Below are 17,347 nucleotides of genomic sequence, written 5' to 3'. Positions count from 1 at the left end.
GGAAAAACGGCAGCTCGGAGACATGCCTTTTTTTTCTTTTTTTTTTTTAAGACGAATTTTGGAAGGAAAATTTTAGGAAAAGCATACAAATTTTGAAGGTCTGCCAATGAACGGTTGACAAGGTCGTATTAAATATTTCCTCTCCTCTGTACTTTTTCCTCCTTTACTTACTGAGAGTGCTCTCAGAGACGTGGGAAATTGTAGTGGCTACTGAGGTAAAAAACACTCCAAGCGAGGTGTTTTAGATAAATTATTAACTTCTCACAGTTCAATTTAGCCGGCAGTATCATCACTTGCCTGAGGGTTCGTCATACTCTACTGCAGCAATGTGCGACCAGTTGTTCTGCTACTGCAACCCAGGGTCTCAAACAGAAGTGGCATTTAAATCTGCAAGCTGACATACATCACAGCCAAAGTTCACCTCCATGTGCGAACACAGTGAGACATGGAAACCCGTAATGAAATACCAGACACGTTCAACAGCATGGGATAAATCCAGCATCTCGGAAGGAGACAGTGTTTTGGCAACCATTCCCCCTTTTGCCATGATGTATATTAGGCCTGTAGACTTGCAAACTGGAAAGAGGCGTCATGCATTATTTGCTCATTGAGTTGTTTTGAGGGTGAGTAGGATAGGCAAGGGAACATCGCAGACAACCCACCCTCTGCCCCTACCCAACGGAAAAAAAACGAAATTCTTATCCAATTGATGGGCACCAGATACTGACCTTCAGGTCTCTGTGCACTATGCCATTTAGATGACAATGATTAACACTTTCTAGAATCTGCTGTATACAATGACTGCAAAGATACAAGGGCAGAATGGAAGGGAGAACATTTTAAAGGCACATAATCACATTAAATACAAAAGAAAATAAAACTTAAAAAAATTATAAAGAACAAAAACAATTTTACACCCCCTGACAAGTCCTGATTGTACACTGAGCTGGAACAAAACAATGTTGAATACAGAGATACTTCCAGCTCTAACACATCTGAAAAACAAAACAAAAAAAACCAAAAAGCCCCCTAAAACAAACCCCAAAGAAACAAACCAAAAAAGACATCTAACATGGAACATATGACACCTATTAGACAGGATCATGATGCTGTATCTTCATTCAGCAGTATGGAAGCTTCTTCCAGTTTCCAAAAACTGCTATAGGAAAAATAAACTGGAGGCAATAAACTATTTAGTGATATCTGCTATATTTTTGAGATTTTTTTTCAAAAACTTAACATTACAACAACGCTGAAACAAGAATACATTCAGAAATGAAATGATATACAAAAACAAATGAAAAAAACAAAAAAAAATTCAAAAGCTAAGGAAAAGCAAAACATTTCCCATTTTGAATCTAATGGTTTCTTAAACTATTAGTAGAATAATGCCAAGTCATTCAAAAAGGAGGCATGCATTTTCATTTAAAATAGTGTCAAGCAATAGTTTGGTTAGGAGCCACTCATCAAATGGAAATCTACATTAAAAAATGGGGACAAAAGTTTTATTTTGGAGTTTAAAAAAAAATGAATTAGCACCTATTTTTCCATGTCCAGGTTTGCAAGCTTTGGCCAGCCTACAGTGCCAAAAAGCACAGTTAAAATATTCATCTTTTACAGCACTGGAACTTTGTCAGATGTTTTTCGGCACCACAAGAGCTTATAAATATTTTTTTAAAGATATCATCGTGGCAGAAGTCTGCGACTAAGTAATACATAGCAGTCAGGGGCCAAGGATCTAATACTGCTCATCCAAAATGTGTTGGCCATGGAATTCAGAAGGAATGGTCATAAATCAGTAACTGGAGCCCAAACCTGAAAACCCTTTCTTATGTGAGTAGTTCACAACTCACTGAACTAGACTGCTCATAGGAATAAGGACTACTTGCATGAGTAAGGGCTTGCAGGAGCAGACCAGTATTACGATGACAGAATATGCATCTATAAAGACCATTAACTATTTCTAAAGGGATAACACACGTTCACACACATACACACTATATATATATAGATATATATATATACATGAATATATATATAAATATATAAAAAAAGAGATACATGACAACTAGATATTTCACTTATTTGATCAAGTTTTTACTAAATATATAAATACATATATATATATGAGATATATATATATATATATGCACAGCCCCTTCAAATATGCAACAACTCTAGAAAAATATCATTACAGTTTTTCATTTTTAATCACAATTATCTTAAAACACACAATGACACCATATGCTGGCCTTTGGCATCAATATTATAAATTTTGCCTGAATCAAGAAGGTAAGAATCATTCAACTATTCATGAAAAATAGCCTGTCTCCCTGCACCCCACCTAAACTACTGATCTAGTTTTCTCTTCTACAGTATGTTTTGCCATATCTTATTGTAGATTTAAATGCTTAAAGTAATGATGTTCCCTGCAAATTAGCCTATTAAACAGTGTGTGGACGCTTCCTAATATYCAGCCTAACTTCTCATTTGTTCATTATTAACCTAACACTGTTGTTATAGACACTTAATGCTTTCCAGGCATCTATTAATAACTCCTAATATAAAGGAATAGCTGAAAATTATACATTCTGAATATGTATCACTGGTGGTATGTGATTACGAATACACAAAACCATGATGATTCTTTAAATTTACTTTGAGAGAAATTTTCTGTACAGAGTGCAGCAGTAGGAGAAGTTTTCTTTAAATAAAGTAATTGACCACAATGTTTAAGATTTATTATTATATGAGGGCAAACAGACCCTGAAATGAAAAAATGGCCCTGCTACTTTGTATTAGCATGCAAATATGATAATCTTCAACTTATTCTTCAAGTTTTTCAAACAAGCGCTTGCAGCAAATTACTTGAGATTTCAGATTTGAGCTCAGACTGTGAGATGCACAGTACGATTGCTTATTCATGAAAGACAACAAAAGTGTTTAAATACAAAAATGAAATTAATCTTTCTGGATCCAGATCAAAAGTGGTATTTAATATAAAATTCTTTTCAAAACCAACATGCATTTCAAACATCTACCAACAAATATGAGAAACCCTGGTTGACATAGCTGTAATGTTACTTCCAGTTTACAAAAAAGAAAAATGAGTAAGATTTTTTCACAAGCTAACAAAGGTTTAACAAACTGAGATAAAATTTCAGCATTTTTAGATCAGCATATGGCAAGATTTCATGAGTTTGCCATCACACAGTCTTGAGCTCAAAACCCCAAACTATGCCTCTTCCAATCATGAGAGAACTCTAGGAGAAATCCTAGAGGTTCACAGACCATGCTAGTCTAACTGATGCCAAACACCATGAGATAATTAAGTAACAATGCTAGAATTATGAAGGACAACATCAGAAAAACAAATGACTTACCTGGCATCTGCTTCACTGTAATATTCTCTTGCAACTATATCTTCAAACAGTTCACCTCCAGTGACTCTGTTAATAAAAGCAAGATAGGCCAGGAGATTTCAGAAGTGGAAACAAGTATCTTAAATGAAGCTCGACAGGGAGAGGTCAGAAAGGAATAACCAAAATATTTGTACAGAAATGAAAGAGGTCTTGACAACAGTGTGGAAGAATTGCATCCTAAAGTTTGTCAATCTAAATGTTATATGAATAACAAAGATGTGGTGGAAGAGCAATCATAACTGGAAAACAAAAACAAAGAGCAGCAGCTTACTGGGCAAGATGCCAAAACTGAGAAAAGGGTGTTAAGAGTAAGAAGTAAAACCTAAATGAATGAAAGGGAACTGACCAGCAAGGGAAGCTGTGGCTGAAGTTCAGAAAAGCTCAGGATAAATAGAGAACTGCAACAACCAAGCTGGAGTTAGACTTAAGAAAGGAAAATTCAATAATCATATGAAGTGAAAAGGTCTTTAGGTGTAGGTCAAAACACAACAGAGATAGAATCCATGTGCTCGAATTTTGTGGTTTTGCTAGGAGAATTACTGAGTTGGAGGGAGACAGACTATTAGTAGAAGTGGAGTACCTTAATCAATCTAATGGCAGATTTTTTCTCCTAAAATATTTTCAGTTATGCTTTTGTCAAGAAACGAGGAATACTTTAGTGAAATTGCCAAATACATGAAGAGGCATTAATAGTACAGAGGAAGAACTGTATGATCCAGAAGACCAGTAACAGAAGCAACTGGATCTGGTTGTATACTTAGGATTTTCACTGTGCAACCAGTAGTTTATTAGTAGAAAGTGACTAAAAACAAATAAAACTGTGTTATTAGTCAATCAAAGGAGGACAGCCCAGAATAAATCACCAACAGGGTGCTGCCATAGTCCTGGAAAGCTTTTAAAATAGAGTCACAGTAACGTCTTTCCATAGAGCAGTAAAATCATTCCTCATATACTGTATACCATTCTGGTAACTCATGTTCAAGAAGGGGGAATTAAAACAACAATATGAGAAGAAAATTGCTATTAGACTATCCATTCACTTACTCATCCTATCTTCTCAGAGAAGCAAAGTTAGTGTAGCTTGGCAAAACAAAGTTCAAGAGGGCTATGACAACTTTCTAAAAATAAATATTGAAGACAAAGAGCATAAATACCATAAAGGAGAGCTGTGAGAGACAATATTGGCACAATAATAAATGAGCATAAAATACCCATGAATAAATATAGGCCCAAAATCTGAAGAAGGTTTCTAACTACAATATAGCTGGGGCAATTAACAGTATTTGGCAAAGTAACTGAGACAGGTGTTCTCTTTTTAAGATGAAGATTGATGAGCTTTTTAATAAACTCATAAAACTTGGCTGCCAGYGTCAGCAAGAGATTGGACTCAGAGAAAGACGAAGATCTTTCAAGTACTATACTCTAAAATTTCTCTTTTATGGAATACACTGACATACTTTCCCAGCTAAATGCAGATCTTCATATATTTAGATGCTGTGTTGGACAGCTGAAAACAGACGCAAACCTTGAAAAGGCACACAGTGTGGAGTACCCACCTGCACAGCCTCAACAGAGCACCTTGTACAGGACACATGAGTTAGTCTGATTCCTGTTTCCCAAAACCTCAATCCCACTTACATGCTCACATAAATAAAATGATTCCTAGATGGGAAGTCAAAGTCCATATTTCAATACTGTTTAAGAAAAACTTTCATAGAGCACAGTCTGTTGTCAATAAATTCCCAAGCTTAAAGCAGGAGTGGGCTACAACAAACTTGTGTTAAGACRCTTAAAAATCTATACTATCACTAACATCTCTACTGAATACAATTTTTTTTTTCAAATAATGTCAAAAATTAAGAGTGAGGATACTTGGAATCTTCAGAAACAAAACATTCAGTTTCAAATTACTGTAATAACAGTTCATTGTAGATCCCAGTTATTCGGACATATTAGATGAGGACAGAAATGAACTGCTCAACCAGTGACATAACTCCTTTCTTTGAGAAAGGTGGTTTAAATTTTTATTTTCTTGTTTCCATATGTATTTGGGCTACATCATCCTTTTCTGAGTTCACACCATACTAACTTTGGAAAGTAATCACTTTCTTAGAATGCTATTTTGTACAAAAATCTGCAACAAAATCTGTAGGAAGTAAAATAACATGCTGCCTGATTTGTACTCTGTCGTTCTTTTTTTCTTTCTGTCTTCTACCTTCCAGAAACTGTCTTTGGTTGTGGAACAGAAAATATTTGATTGATGCATATTTTGACAGTCTTTGATATCTCCTTTTTCATATATATTTATCTACTACAGTTTTGGTAAAGAGGAATAATTCTCACTTTGTGATGAATGAAAAAACAAAGCATCCTTTGATATTATTCTTTCCTGAAACACTCATTTTTGATCCAAACCAAAAAAAAAAAAAAAAGCTTTTGTCATCAAAGTGAGTTTCAGTTGGAAAGAATGCCAAACAGATGCTTGTTCTACTCAAGCACAGAAAAAAGAGGGGGCTATGCACCCTTACTTGCTGACACTGAACATTTGCTGGCATTCATAACCATTGTTAAAAGATGAAAAAAAGCAAGAATAGAACAGGTGAATTTCAGGCTGACAAGCAAACAAGTAGTCAACAATTCCCACACACTGTCACTTTGAAAGGCGCATTAGGAGCAATTGTTAAAAGCCACGCAGATGCCTATAACGATGATAGGTAGTGCAGGTGCCCGGAGAGAGTCTGAAAGCTACCTGCACCTTTTGGGCCTTTGCTCTTAGAAAACCCTTAATAATATTAGCAGTGTTACTGGCCTTTGCACATTATATTATCACTGAACATGAACTGGCAATGTGCCCTTGCAGCAAAGGTCAACTGCTTCATGGTACTAGCAGGAGTACAGGCCAGTAGGTTGAGGGAAGCAATTTTTCCCGTGCATGCTGGCACTCATGAGACTAAACCTAGAGTACTGTGTCCAGTTTGGGGTTTCCCAGTACAAGAAAGACGTTGACATACTGGACTGAGTTTATTGGAAAGCCACCAAGACAGTCAGAGGTTTGGAGCACATGATGTATAGGGAAAGGCTGAGAGAACTTGGTTTGTTCACCATTAAGAAGAGAAGGCTTAGGGGAGATCTCATTGCTGCCTACAGCGCCCTAAGGGGTGGGTACATGGAGGCAGGATGAAGGGCACCAGACATAGGCTAGAACATGGGAAATTCCAAATCGATACAGGATTTTGTCTCTATTATTATATTTTATCATGTACATGTTGCCCAAAGAGGTTCTGGCATCTCCATCTTTGATGATGTTCAAAACCTGACAAATCCCTGAGCAACCTGATCCAACTGGACCTGCTTCAAGCGTAGACTAGATAATGTCCATGGGTCCTTTCCAATCTATACCATTCATTGATTCTATAAATAAGGAACAGAACAGTTACCAATGATTCTGTAACCTTCCTGTTCCATGCAGTTTAATACCAACATGGCTTCAAAGCATTCCTACTCCTTCTTAGGTATCAGTGTGCTAAGTGTGTTTTTTCCCCTCTATCTTAAATTATGAAATATTTGACTAGAGATGGACTTAAGATATCTAGTATGAATACAGACTACACAAATACAAGAGGTCCTTGGTCATGAGTTTTTGCTTGCCTACCTAAGGGCTGAAATGACCATGACCTGAAATGAAAGTTGATGTACTCTTTGAAGAATGCGTGGCTCAAGTGTTACTGTGTTGTTACCACTTGGAGCATCAAATTGGCTTACATGGAGATGTGTGCTGAAATCTTGGAGGTGCTGATGATCAAGTACAGAAATACTTAGAYTGATCTTTGAAACCCATTTACATAAGTAAATTAAAATAGACCTTATCTATACTTCCACTGCTGCTTCTGCTTAACTTTTTTAAAGCCTTAACTAACAGAAAACTGATACACTCTACCATGCAGGAAAAAAATACATTATATACAGATTCTAGTCTGTGTACTTAATTTAGAAGGCAACTATCAGTATAGATTAGATCTCCAGCTATATCCAGACAGGCTATACACAATGTAAGTGAAGATTGTATAAGCAAAGGATAAAAAGCAAAAAATAAGCAACTTTGACCCTGCATTAGAAAGCTCCAGAAACAGCTGCCAAGCTACTTGCTCCCCAGGCGATTAAAAGTCAGGAAGTAAATGGATCTGAATGCCTTTCCATTGCAGGTATATTGCCAACTTCAGTGAGGTTCGAGTTCATGACAGAACATTCATAACAGGGGCTCTAGTAACTTTAGCGGTACAAGTTAAAACAGTCACTTGTTCTCACAGATTATTCTTGTTCTTTTGTAATTTTCTGAAGAGCATACTAATAGAAACAAATAAAGCATGTGGGTTTGTTTCAAGAAAGAAGTACAAGCGCTATGTAGAGAAAACAAGGCCCTCTGCACCAGGTATGTCTTTCAGAAAAACAGCAGAGAGAAAAGCAAGCAGAAGGATTTCACATACAAAGTCTGTTATTTTCATTTAATCTCAGGAGAGGTTCATTAAGAAGCATTTTTAACTGCTCCAATCAAAAGTGCTTTTTGACTGACTTTCTGTACACACTAAAACAAATTATTGCATTTACAGTGTTAAATGCCACATTTTTTGTTGCAAAGATTTTAACAACACATTATACAAGGAATATTTACTTCATGTACCATATTTAATTTGTTAGAAAAATTTATGAGTATCAGCAAATATTTAAACGGAAAAGAGCAAGTTCCCAAACTGGCAAGGCTAATAAAAAGCTTCTGCAGATGATCACATAGCTTTGTTTCCTCCTGGCTTACATTCCTTATTTCTTAAACTGCTTTTGTAAGTAAGGTGGGAGAAAGCAGTGCTAAAAAATTACTACAGCCATGTATTTTTGCATTTATCTGTGACCTTTTTCCTTCTGAAAAAAGACACAAAGGTTCAGGCACTTACCCTCGGCAAAGATTGTTCTGCAATTAGGCTTTTTTTGTATTTTTCTTTCTTCTATAGACTATAGTTCATCCACTTGGAATTCTACAGCAATGCTGCAATTCTAAATGTACCAATTGTTGTATCTCAACAAGTGCATTAAAAACTGGAGACTATGAAAAAAAGAGAATCTAATTGACTTGCATAAAAGAATCTTCAAGTGCTACAGCTGTTCCCATTCAGATACAACAATTAATACTGACAGAACTGATTGGATATGAACTCATATAACAWCATTAACACTGAAAACAATCTCATTCGTGCTTGGCGACTGAAATGGGTTGATGGAGAGAGACAAATCCTAACTACAGTTGCCTTAGCCAAAAAAGGGATGAGAAGAAGGAAACTTTATGAAGTCCATTACTAATTTTACTATGCGTATTTTATTAATCTGAAAAACACTTCATTATATCTAGCAGGAGAAACATGACAGGAACAAGTCCTCTTCTTGGGAGAAGTATCACAGGAGGCTATCACAGTTTATTTTCTAAAATATGAAGGAACCATGTTGGCAGATCAGTAACAAAACTCTGTTCCTAGGCAGCGCTATCACAGAGTCCTTGAAAAAACACTACTTGCCTGCTCAAGTACAAAATAACCACCGTACTCCAGAATTACGCTGTCATTTACATATTTCAATCTTATGTTCAGAGATGGAGAGTCAGCAACCAAAGGTAAAAAAAAATGTATGTGGCACGTCAAAACATTACTTCAGTGCTTCTAATTTTTTAATATGCAGCACTTCTCACAGGAACACCCCTATATTGCAAATAGAAAGAACTTTCATTTTACCAGAAATCACATGTTTCATGCTTAAATGTGTAGATTACACATGGATTTTAAAAGACTTCCACACCTTCCCATTTTTTGATTAGAACTCTTCACTGAAATGCAAGCCTGTAACAGGGTACATTAATCACTTTTTTTCTCTCCAGATGAAGTACAACTACCAGTGAGGTACACAAATGAGGCAACAGGCTTGTTCTTCAAATAGCAGACATCTCTATGACGTTAATTCTAACAAGATTATTAGAAATTGAAAATAGAGAGTGACAATCATTGTTCTTTATATTCAAAGAAAAGCACTCTTCCCCTTCCCTTTCTCATGTGGGATGCAGTCTCAGAAGAATTTCTAAAGAAACAGTAGTACTGAATCCCACACAGTCTGACAGAAATCATTAAGATAAAGACATGATGGTATGTGTGGGTGGAATGACAGTGTTACACCACAGTCAAACTCCAGTTGAAAAAAAAATAAATAAAAGCATGTACTTGGCCTTCATATTAAAGTAGTACTTATGGTGCCTTTTTTGTGACAGATCGTTCGTTCATGTACATTTAACTAAGCCACTGAAGCACATATAAATTCAGTAAAAAATAAAGTTTCATTAATCAGTATTAGTGAAAATTAATCAGTATTAGTGAACGTTAAGGCAATCATTTCTTAGTTTGTATGCAAAATTAACACTAAACAGCCACCCCTACTAACTAGGCAAAACCTCTTCAAGAATGTATCACATAGCTTTTTCAAAGATAATTATCAGTCAGTACAGTTACCACCTCTACCACTTCAGACTTTTTCTCTTTTGCAAAATAATTCATTTTGACAGAAAACCAAAACCACATGATCAAGACATAAAAAGCTGTACATATATGCTGAAGCCTTCTTTCTTTAAAGAGGGTGAAAACAAAAACACATGGACTGCTCCAGACAAAGGGTATATGTATGAGTCCATACATATGTTTGTTATGAATGAGACTGACAGTGAAATAGAGGAAATGCTTGGCAGAGAACCTATTTTTTTGGCAAGACAGTATCTGTATATTACTTTTATGTTAACACTATTGCAGAATAGGGCCTTCTATTTGTTTGTTTACAACCAAGATATAGATACTGATATCTATGACTTTGATTTTTAAATGCTTCTAGCCCACATTGCAACCATAATCTCCTGAGATATGTTTGGCATTATGTATACAATTTAAGGCAAAAGTGCACCAAGTGCAATTACAGTAGGCCATAGTTTCTAACAGTACATAGTACAGCAGAAAATAAAAATGCTCTCAGTTTATAGCAGGGACATTGTCCCTAAAACTAAGAATTCCACATCCATTTCTTGGGAATGTTCAGTATTAAGAACATTTTTTCCAGTTCCACATAGAAAGATTTCCTTTGTATCCCTAAGTTTAAAAAAACAAACAAAAAAACTGCATACAGGGAGCAAGTAGGCGTGCTATGCTCTAGAGCATTTCTAATCCAATAGTCAGAGCACTTACCTGGGAGATATAAAAATCAGACACAAGTTCACGCTGTGCCCAGTTCAGATCAGAGTACTGAACCCTGAATTCCTTTACTGCAGATAGACTACCTATTTAATATTTCTGTATTGCTAGTATAAAGTCTAGTCTTGAAGAAGTCTTCACAGATTTCTTTAATTAAAAACTAAGCCAGAACATAAAACCAAAATGTAATCTGAAGGTGAAAGCACTCAGTTGTGTGTGTAAGATCCAGGTTCTAATCTCTTCTTTACCATTCACCTACACTGAGTGTGAATATTTCAGTTTGCATGCTTCGCAGTAAATTATTTCACAGTTCTAGGAGAAATAATATATTCTCACTTTAACAAACAAAACCATGCTGGGCCTAAAAAAAACTCAGTGGGGAGAGGGAAGAGATCTGTCACATCCATAAACAGCCGTGGAAAAATCTGCAGTTAAAACATTGTTTTTATTTAAATAAGTCAGTTTTGCAAGAAAACTCCTAACTATTTATATTTGCCCATACCCAGAACCAAAAGCAGTAACTTTTCACGTGAATGGAAAATTTTGCCTGTCCCAGGGAAGAATGAAGAACTTTAGTGCTTTAATTTTGTTTTCAAGTTAAGTGCCTGTTACACATACTTTATGTTGCCGAGCACCCCTTCTTTTACTAAACAGCATATCTAAATGAAACAAACTCCAACTCAACAAAATACATTTTCTCTCTCTCTCTCTCTCTCATACAAATACATACACACACACTATACGAACAGCTCACAGGACTCAAATTCCTGAAACAAAATGAGAAAAAAGAAAGAAGCTTCATTTCTATATGCTGACCATTTTACATTCTGACTGGTGTCAAAATTAAACTAATCCTATGTATCAGTAAAATATAAACCAGGAATAAAATATTCAAATAGTCTTTTTCTCTCTAGGAAAATCAGGCTTATCTTTCAATCCAGCAATGGAGATTTCCTGTGAAGAAACAACTCCTTTACATGTTTACTTATGTTTCCTTCACTGGACAACAAGCTTGCAGCGAATTATTTTCTATGAATCATACATTTACTTTGGCAGGTATCATGCAGTTCTTACTTACATGCCTACATTTTATATTTAAATCCACTTCAACAGTAGCCCTACTTATTCAAAAGTTTTAATGTGGAATTCTTAAATCAGCACTTAGAAATCAGTTCTTGCACATGGAAATTATCAACTATTTGTCTGTCCTTCTAGCTCTATTTACAATTTGTCCAACTTATTGCACCAAAACCACACATTTATCTTGTGAATACATCTAAAAGTTGCATTTACATCTAAAAGTTTTGAATACCACATCCCCAACATGATACATATGCAAAACACATACTTACAAGTCAAAGACTAAGTAATGGAATCCTTCTTCTGATATGCTGTCATGAAGCCGCACTATTAAAGGGGGGAAAAAAAGAAAAAAAGCAGTCATCTTATACATATCTTTTATGTCTTTCTTTGATTTTGGGGGAGGGAAAGGGGATTTTAATTCTGTTGTAGAGCTGGTGTTGTATGTGTTCTCATCTGCTTTTCAAAATTCTCTACCCTCAGAATTGTCTTTTTCATAAGGTGAGATAAACAATGACTCCACATGACTGTACATGAAGCTCATTCTACAGTTATTTTAAAGGTGATCTGCTTTCCTTATGCCACAGAAGTGTGCTGAAGTCATTTCCTATTACCTCCTACATGTATGCACACATACACACACAGAACACTTTCTTCATGCTGAATCATGACTAAACAAGTACTAAAACCACAATCACACATCATGTAAATATATTATATTAACATTATTAAACTTTTTTCCCTACGCAGAACCTCTGATCGACCTTTTAAATAGCATAAACAGGAGTCTGCAGACACTGGACTTCTATTATCTTAATCCATATTCTTAATGTCATAAAACTATTTTCTCAGCAGCATTATATCTCAAAAGTTGCAAATAAAGTGAGGAAAAAAAGCCCCAAGTAATCATAGATTTCAGCAGAATAAATACTTCAAGCACTATGTTAACAAATACCATAATCAGACAATATATGCTGATTTTGCAAGAGAAAGCATTCACTGGTTTGAATCTTTGCAAACCAAAAGCATTTGACCATATTAAAAAATAGAATGCAAATGTATACATTCAGTTACTGGTTCAAGATTTAAGTAATAATTAAAAAGGAACTTAAATTAAAAATAAAATGGTTGCCTATAGTCCCTAAAGTAATTTGCTTTTCTTGTCATATCCTTAGTCTCACTTTTAATTAAATGCCTGTAGTTTTAGCCCRTTCATTTCAAATATTTAAACAAGTTAACTACCCAGGCAATAACTGATTTCACCCTAACACACTCAGTCAAGTTACCTTAACACACAAGCCAAGTTGCTGTATAAAAATACAGTACTTTTGAAAGTCAGCTTTCTGTTCACTGGAAACATCTTTCTTCTCAAAGTAATAATACACTATACTTGCAGGTGAAAAATGAAGCAACTTGGTGTGACTGTCATTTATACTTCCCTTAAAAACAAAAACAAACAAACAAAAAACCTGCCCATCCCCACCCTATGAAACAAGGACAACTGTAACAATCAAGTCAATATCACACCATTGGGAATAGTCCAAATTTCCTATTTTCAGGTCTAAATTTCCTATTAAGACTCCTTAAGCAAAATAACAACACAACCACGCAAAAAGGAAGGATATTCAGAGTATATCAATATTTTCATATGACAGAGTCCATAAAATACTGATGCCATGCACTATTTCAGCCCTTGTACCCATCAACAGYGTATTTTTCTGGTGGGATGTCTGTACATGGGAGGCCAAGAAAAGGTCAGTATAGCAAAAGAAGAAATCTTGAGAATGGCAAGCTTATTATTCTAGGGTTAGTTAGATCTCTTGAAAGCATGGGATTAAACACTGGCCTAAGTTTTAAAAAGCTGTTATATTCATTTATGGAAGCAGATAGCTAAAATAAATAAAACCATCAAGCTCCAAATCTAGACACATGTGAAGCTGCTCACAAAAAGGAATTATATGAGCAAGGAATTCACTAGCAACTGACCTGACGCTTTCTGTGGTAAAGGGTATGGCATAAACTTGCGAATAAGAATTTGGATGAGAAACCGTGAGGGATCTAAAGCCTATAGAATTACAAACTTCATCCAGTCTGAGAAAAGAACAAGCTCTCATTAAAAAGCTGACAGACTTTGTTAAGACAAACATTTCTTTTTATAAATAAAGCTGGCTGCATCAAACAACTACCTGACTGCATCACTAACTTCTGTTTTTAACTGACACTTCCAAATAGGGTCAAAAAAGGTAACCATATGCTATATGCCCACTCGTATTTCTATTATATTCTATATCCCTCTAATCTTCTTACCCGCCATCCACTTCAGCCACATTAGGGGTGAAGTCACAGAGAGAAATCTACTGTCAGACTGAGGCCTGCCAATCAGTGCTGAATTTCCACAGTGGCAGCCAACGTCACGTTGAAAGGCTAAGAAGGGACTACACCGTGCCCGACTCTGGTGCTCAGCCAGACCTGCGTCTGCAGGATGTAATGAAGGTCGGTAGCAAAGATGATCAGGAAGAGAAAAGGAATGACTGCTTGAGGATCTAACAGCTCAGCAAGAAAACTGCCTCTCATTAAATCACCTTGAAGAATGATTGCCTGAAAAAGGTAAGGTACTTGAGAGGACTTGCCAGAAGCAAGCATATTTCCATGTTTTGGAAATAGTCTTTACAAGTTTCTAGTGCTAATCACCGTTTACACATCTACAGTATTTTAATGATATAACCACATGCAATTTATTTAGATACYTTATAAATATATATGTGTGTGTGTATTTATATGTATACACACACACACACACTATATATCTATATGCATATCTATATGTATATACATATGTATAGATAGATAGAGAGAAATAAAAGTTCTCTCCAAAAATGCACTAGTCAGTTGTAGAGCGTTCATTTTAAATTATGTTAACAATTTAAATCATATCAGGGTAAAACCCTGAAATAATTCATGTGGGTTTGGGGTTTTTTTTAATTACTTAAAATGAAAAGGCAAATTCCAAAGCAAACTTTCCTACAATACATGGAAGATTTGTCAGTGGTTTGATCCATAACAATATCATATATAGAATCAAATAAAAAGTTAGGCTACCCTAAAACCACTTTACTTTAAAAACTAAGTTGATGAAGAAAGTGCAAGAGAAGGATTTTCAGATTTCCCCAGATGGTAGCTTTAAATATTAATCCTTTTTCATGCAATACATGACATTTAAAAAAAAAAACAGAAAAAAATCAAATAAATACGTCTTTTTTTCTTAGCAATATTTTGCCTGAGGAAACATCTTGTGTTTACACAATACTGAAGAGAAACCCCGCTCTTGGCTGACTCTCTGCCCAGAGCTTGTGATGATTCCAAAGAGCCAAGCAGATCTAAATCAGAATTTGTTGTTTTGGCTGGTTCTATACTCAAGACTTGTCTTTATACAAACTACAAGCTTTAAGCATGAAGGACCAAGGTGATACATTGCTACTATGGTAAAAYATATTCTTTTTATAGGCATTAGAGGGACATATAGATTAGAAAATTAGAATCAAATATAGTTGAAAGGTACAAAACGTAACTGGTTAAAAAGCTAGAGCAAACCCAAAGTGTAAGAATGACTAATCAAATACTAACACAGCAACAGCAAGAAATATGAATCTTCCAGATCTTTGTGCTAGTGCATTTTTAATGTATCTTTAGGGAATATCACTCTATTATTTACTCATGTTTTATTTATTTAAAGACCTTTATTGCTGGTTGGGGTCTGTGAGTTCAGATTTCAATATCCCCAAATGTCAGCTTTTTAAAGCAGACCAAATCTGGGATGAGAAGTCAAGTACCAGCCTAGAATAATATCCGAAAACTACAAGCTTAGGATAGATGCCCCCAAAAAGTCTTGCTTATCACCAGGCAGGCAATATTAAGAAAATTTCTTAAAAAATATTCTACAGTGCACACATATACTTCGGTAGCATTGCTTTCGAGTGCACTACTTCATACAACAGCGTCAAAGATACTATTGGTGAATCACTACTCAGAAATTAGCAATGGGAATTATTACAGGCCCTTGGATTTGTCACAGAGATGCAGCATAACCCTAAAATAATGATTTATAGAGGGCAGCTAGTACATTTTGCATATGCCTTTCTGGAAAAGTTTAAAACTTTTAAAAATTTAATATGCAACAAATTATACCCTTTGACAGAAACTACATGTTTCTGAAGCAGATTAATAAGAAATCAAAGTAGAGTTTTTCTGTGAACACTTTTTGATTCAAAATAACATTCCTCTCCTAGCTGTTTACTTAGAGCATTCTATTCAGACAGACAGACGCCTTTATATTAGATTTCCCATGTCATGTATGGGTATTGAGAGCTACCAAGTACTTCTTGCCAGGCAAAATACTTGCTGCCATCAGATTTCAGACAGCTGTGAAGCTTCCAAAAAACCAGATTGTTTCAATTCTCTAAAGAGGTTTCAGAGAAATATTAAATCTTAAAATTTAGAAATGAAATCCACCTTAAAAATATTACTTTGGTATTAAAAACAGACAGTCCTAGCTTGAGCTTGTGGCTACAGACCACTCAACATCATATGATCATAAATATACTTACTCAGTTTTCATGGTTCACTCTTTTCACTGCTCCACCATAGATTTTCTGGCAACCAGATGAAGCAAAGGACTGTATTCTTTTATTATCACTGTATTTTTAATGCAGAACTTTCTTGCATGCATTTATGAGCACATTATCTCCTTGATAAGAATGAAGTCAACATGGACCAAGAGTCATTAAGGCACAGTTTTAAAACTGTGACCCTGAAGTGACAAAGTCATAGGAGAAGCCTAAGGCRCATTTCATTGCCTTTGGTTCAAGGGAATTGCAAGAACACTTTTTTTTAAAAAAAAAAACAATTGCATCTACTACTTGCACTGCAAGGGGTAACCACACGTAAGCCTGCAGTAAATACTTAAAACTTACACAGACTGAAACAGCCATACTATTACAGGCATTACATAGTTACATTACATAGATGTTAGTAGCTCCACATAGAACAGTAGCTTATTTTTACTATTTCAGAGAAGAAAAGTAGCTTGCCAGAGTCAAGAGTATAAGTTTTATGTTGGATAGAGGCATCTGTCACATCCCTGTTACTAAGCAGAACAGCATGATGCTATGTGAAGAGGCTTCTAGAGCTTCACTGCCTGCCTGACACAGGAGACGTTCTCACTTTGTTATCTAAAAGAGGGATGCAGAACTTTACCTCCCTTCTGATTTGAAAAGAATTGGAATTTGAGATGTTAGGCAATGTTTCTCAGTTAGTGAGGCCATTTTCCAACTAGTCAAACTTTAGCCCGACCTGTCAGTGGAGATATCTTCTTCAAGGATTGCATTCTTTCCTTTTCTTTCCTCCCCCAATGTCTGACTCACATCAGTGAGAAAGGACGAATCCTTCCCTGAATCAGGATCACATGCCTATGATTGCCTGAGGCAGCCAGGGAAGATCAAAACTGTCTTTTGGCAATTGCTTATTTTGGATTTGTCAGTCAGTTCAAATACAGCTATATGCCATTTAACCTGCTAGGTGAAT

General features: G+C 35.6%; 1 protein-coding gene across 10 annotated transcripts in view; it reads right to left on the bottom strand.

Annotated features, from left to right (window-relative positions):
- The window catches only part of CAMK2D (calcium/calmodulin dependent protein kinase II delta), a 174,693-nt gene that overhangs the window by 58,476 nt on the left and 98,870 nt on the right, over positions 1-17,347 (bottom strand). For 6 of the 10 annotated variants that reach the window (XM_026084308.1, XM_026084311.1, XM_026084313.1 and 3 more), the window contains exons 4-6: positions 12,040-12,094; positions 3,384-3,449; positions 729-801 (exon numbers count right to left, since the gene is read on the bottom strand). In XM_026084308.1, coding sequence (XP_025940093.1) covers positions 729-801; positions 3,384-3,449; positions 12,040-12,094 — 194 coding nt within the window. The remainder of the gene's footprint in view (positions 1-728; positions 802-3,383; positions 3,450-12,039; positions 12,095-17,347) is intronic. The other 4 variants (XM_026084314.1, XM_026084310.1, XM_026084318.1 and 1 more) reach the window with 1 other exon arrangement.

Source organism: Apteryx rowi, unplaced genomic scaffold, assembly GCF_003343035.1.
Source record: "Apteryx rowi isolate R43461 unplaced genomic scaffold, aptRow1 scaffold_634, whole genome shotgun sequence".
Classification (NCBI taxonomy): domain Eukaryota; kingdom Metazoa; phylum Chordata; class Aves; order Apterygiformes; family Apterygidae; genus Apteryx; species Apteryx rowi.
Note: the sequence above shows the minus strand (reverse complement) of the source record. Positions and strands in the feature narration are given on the sequence as shown.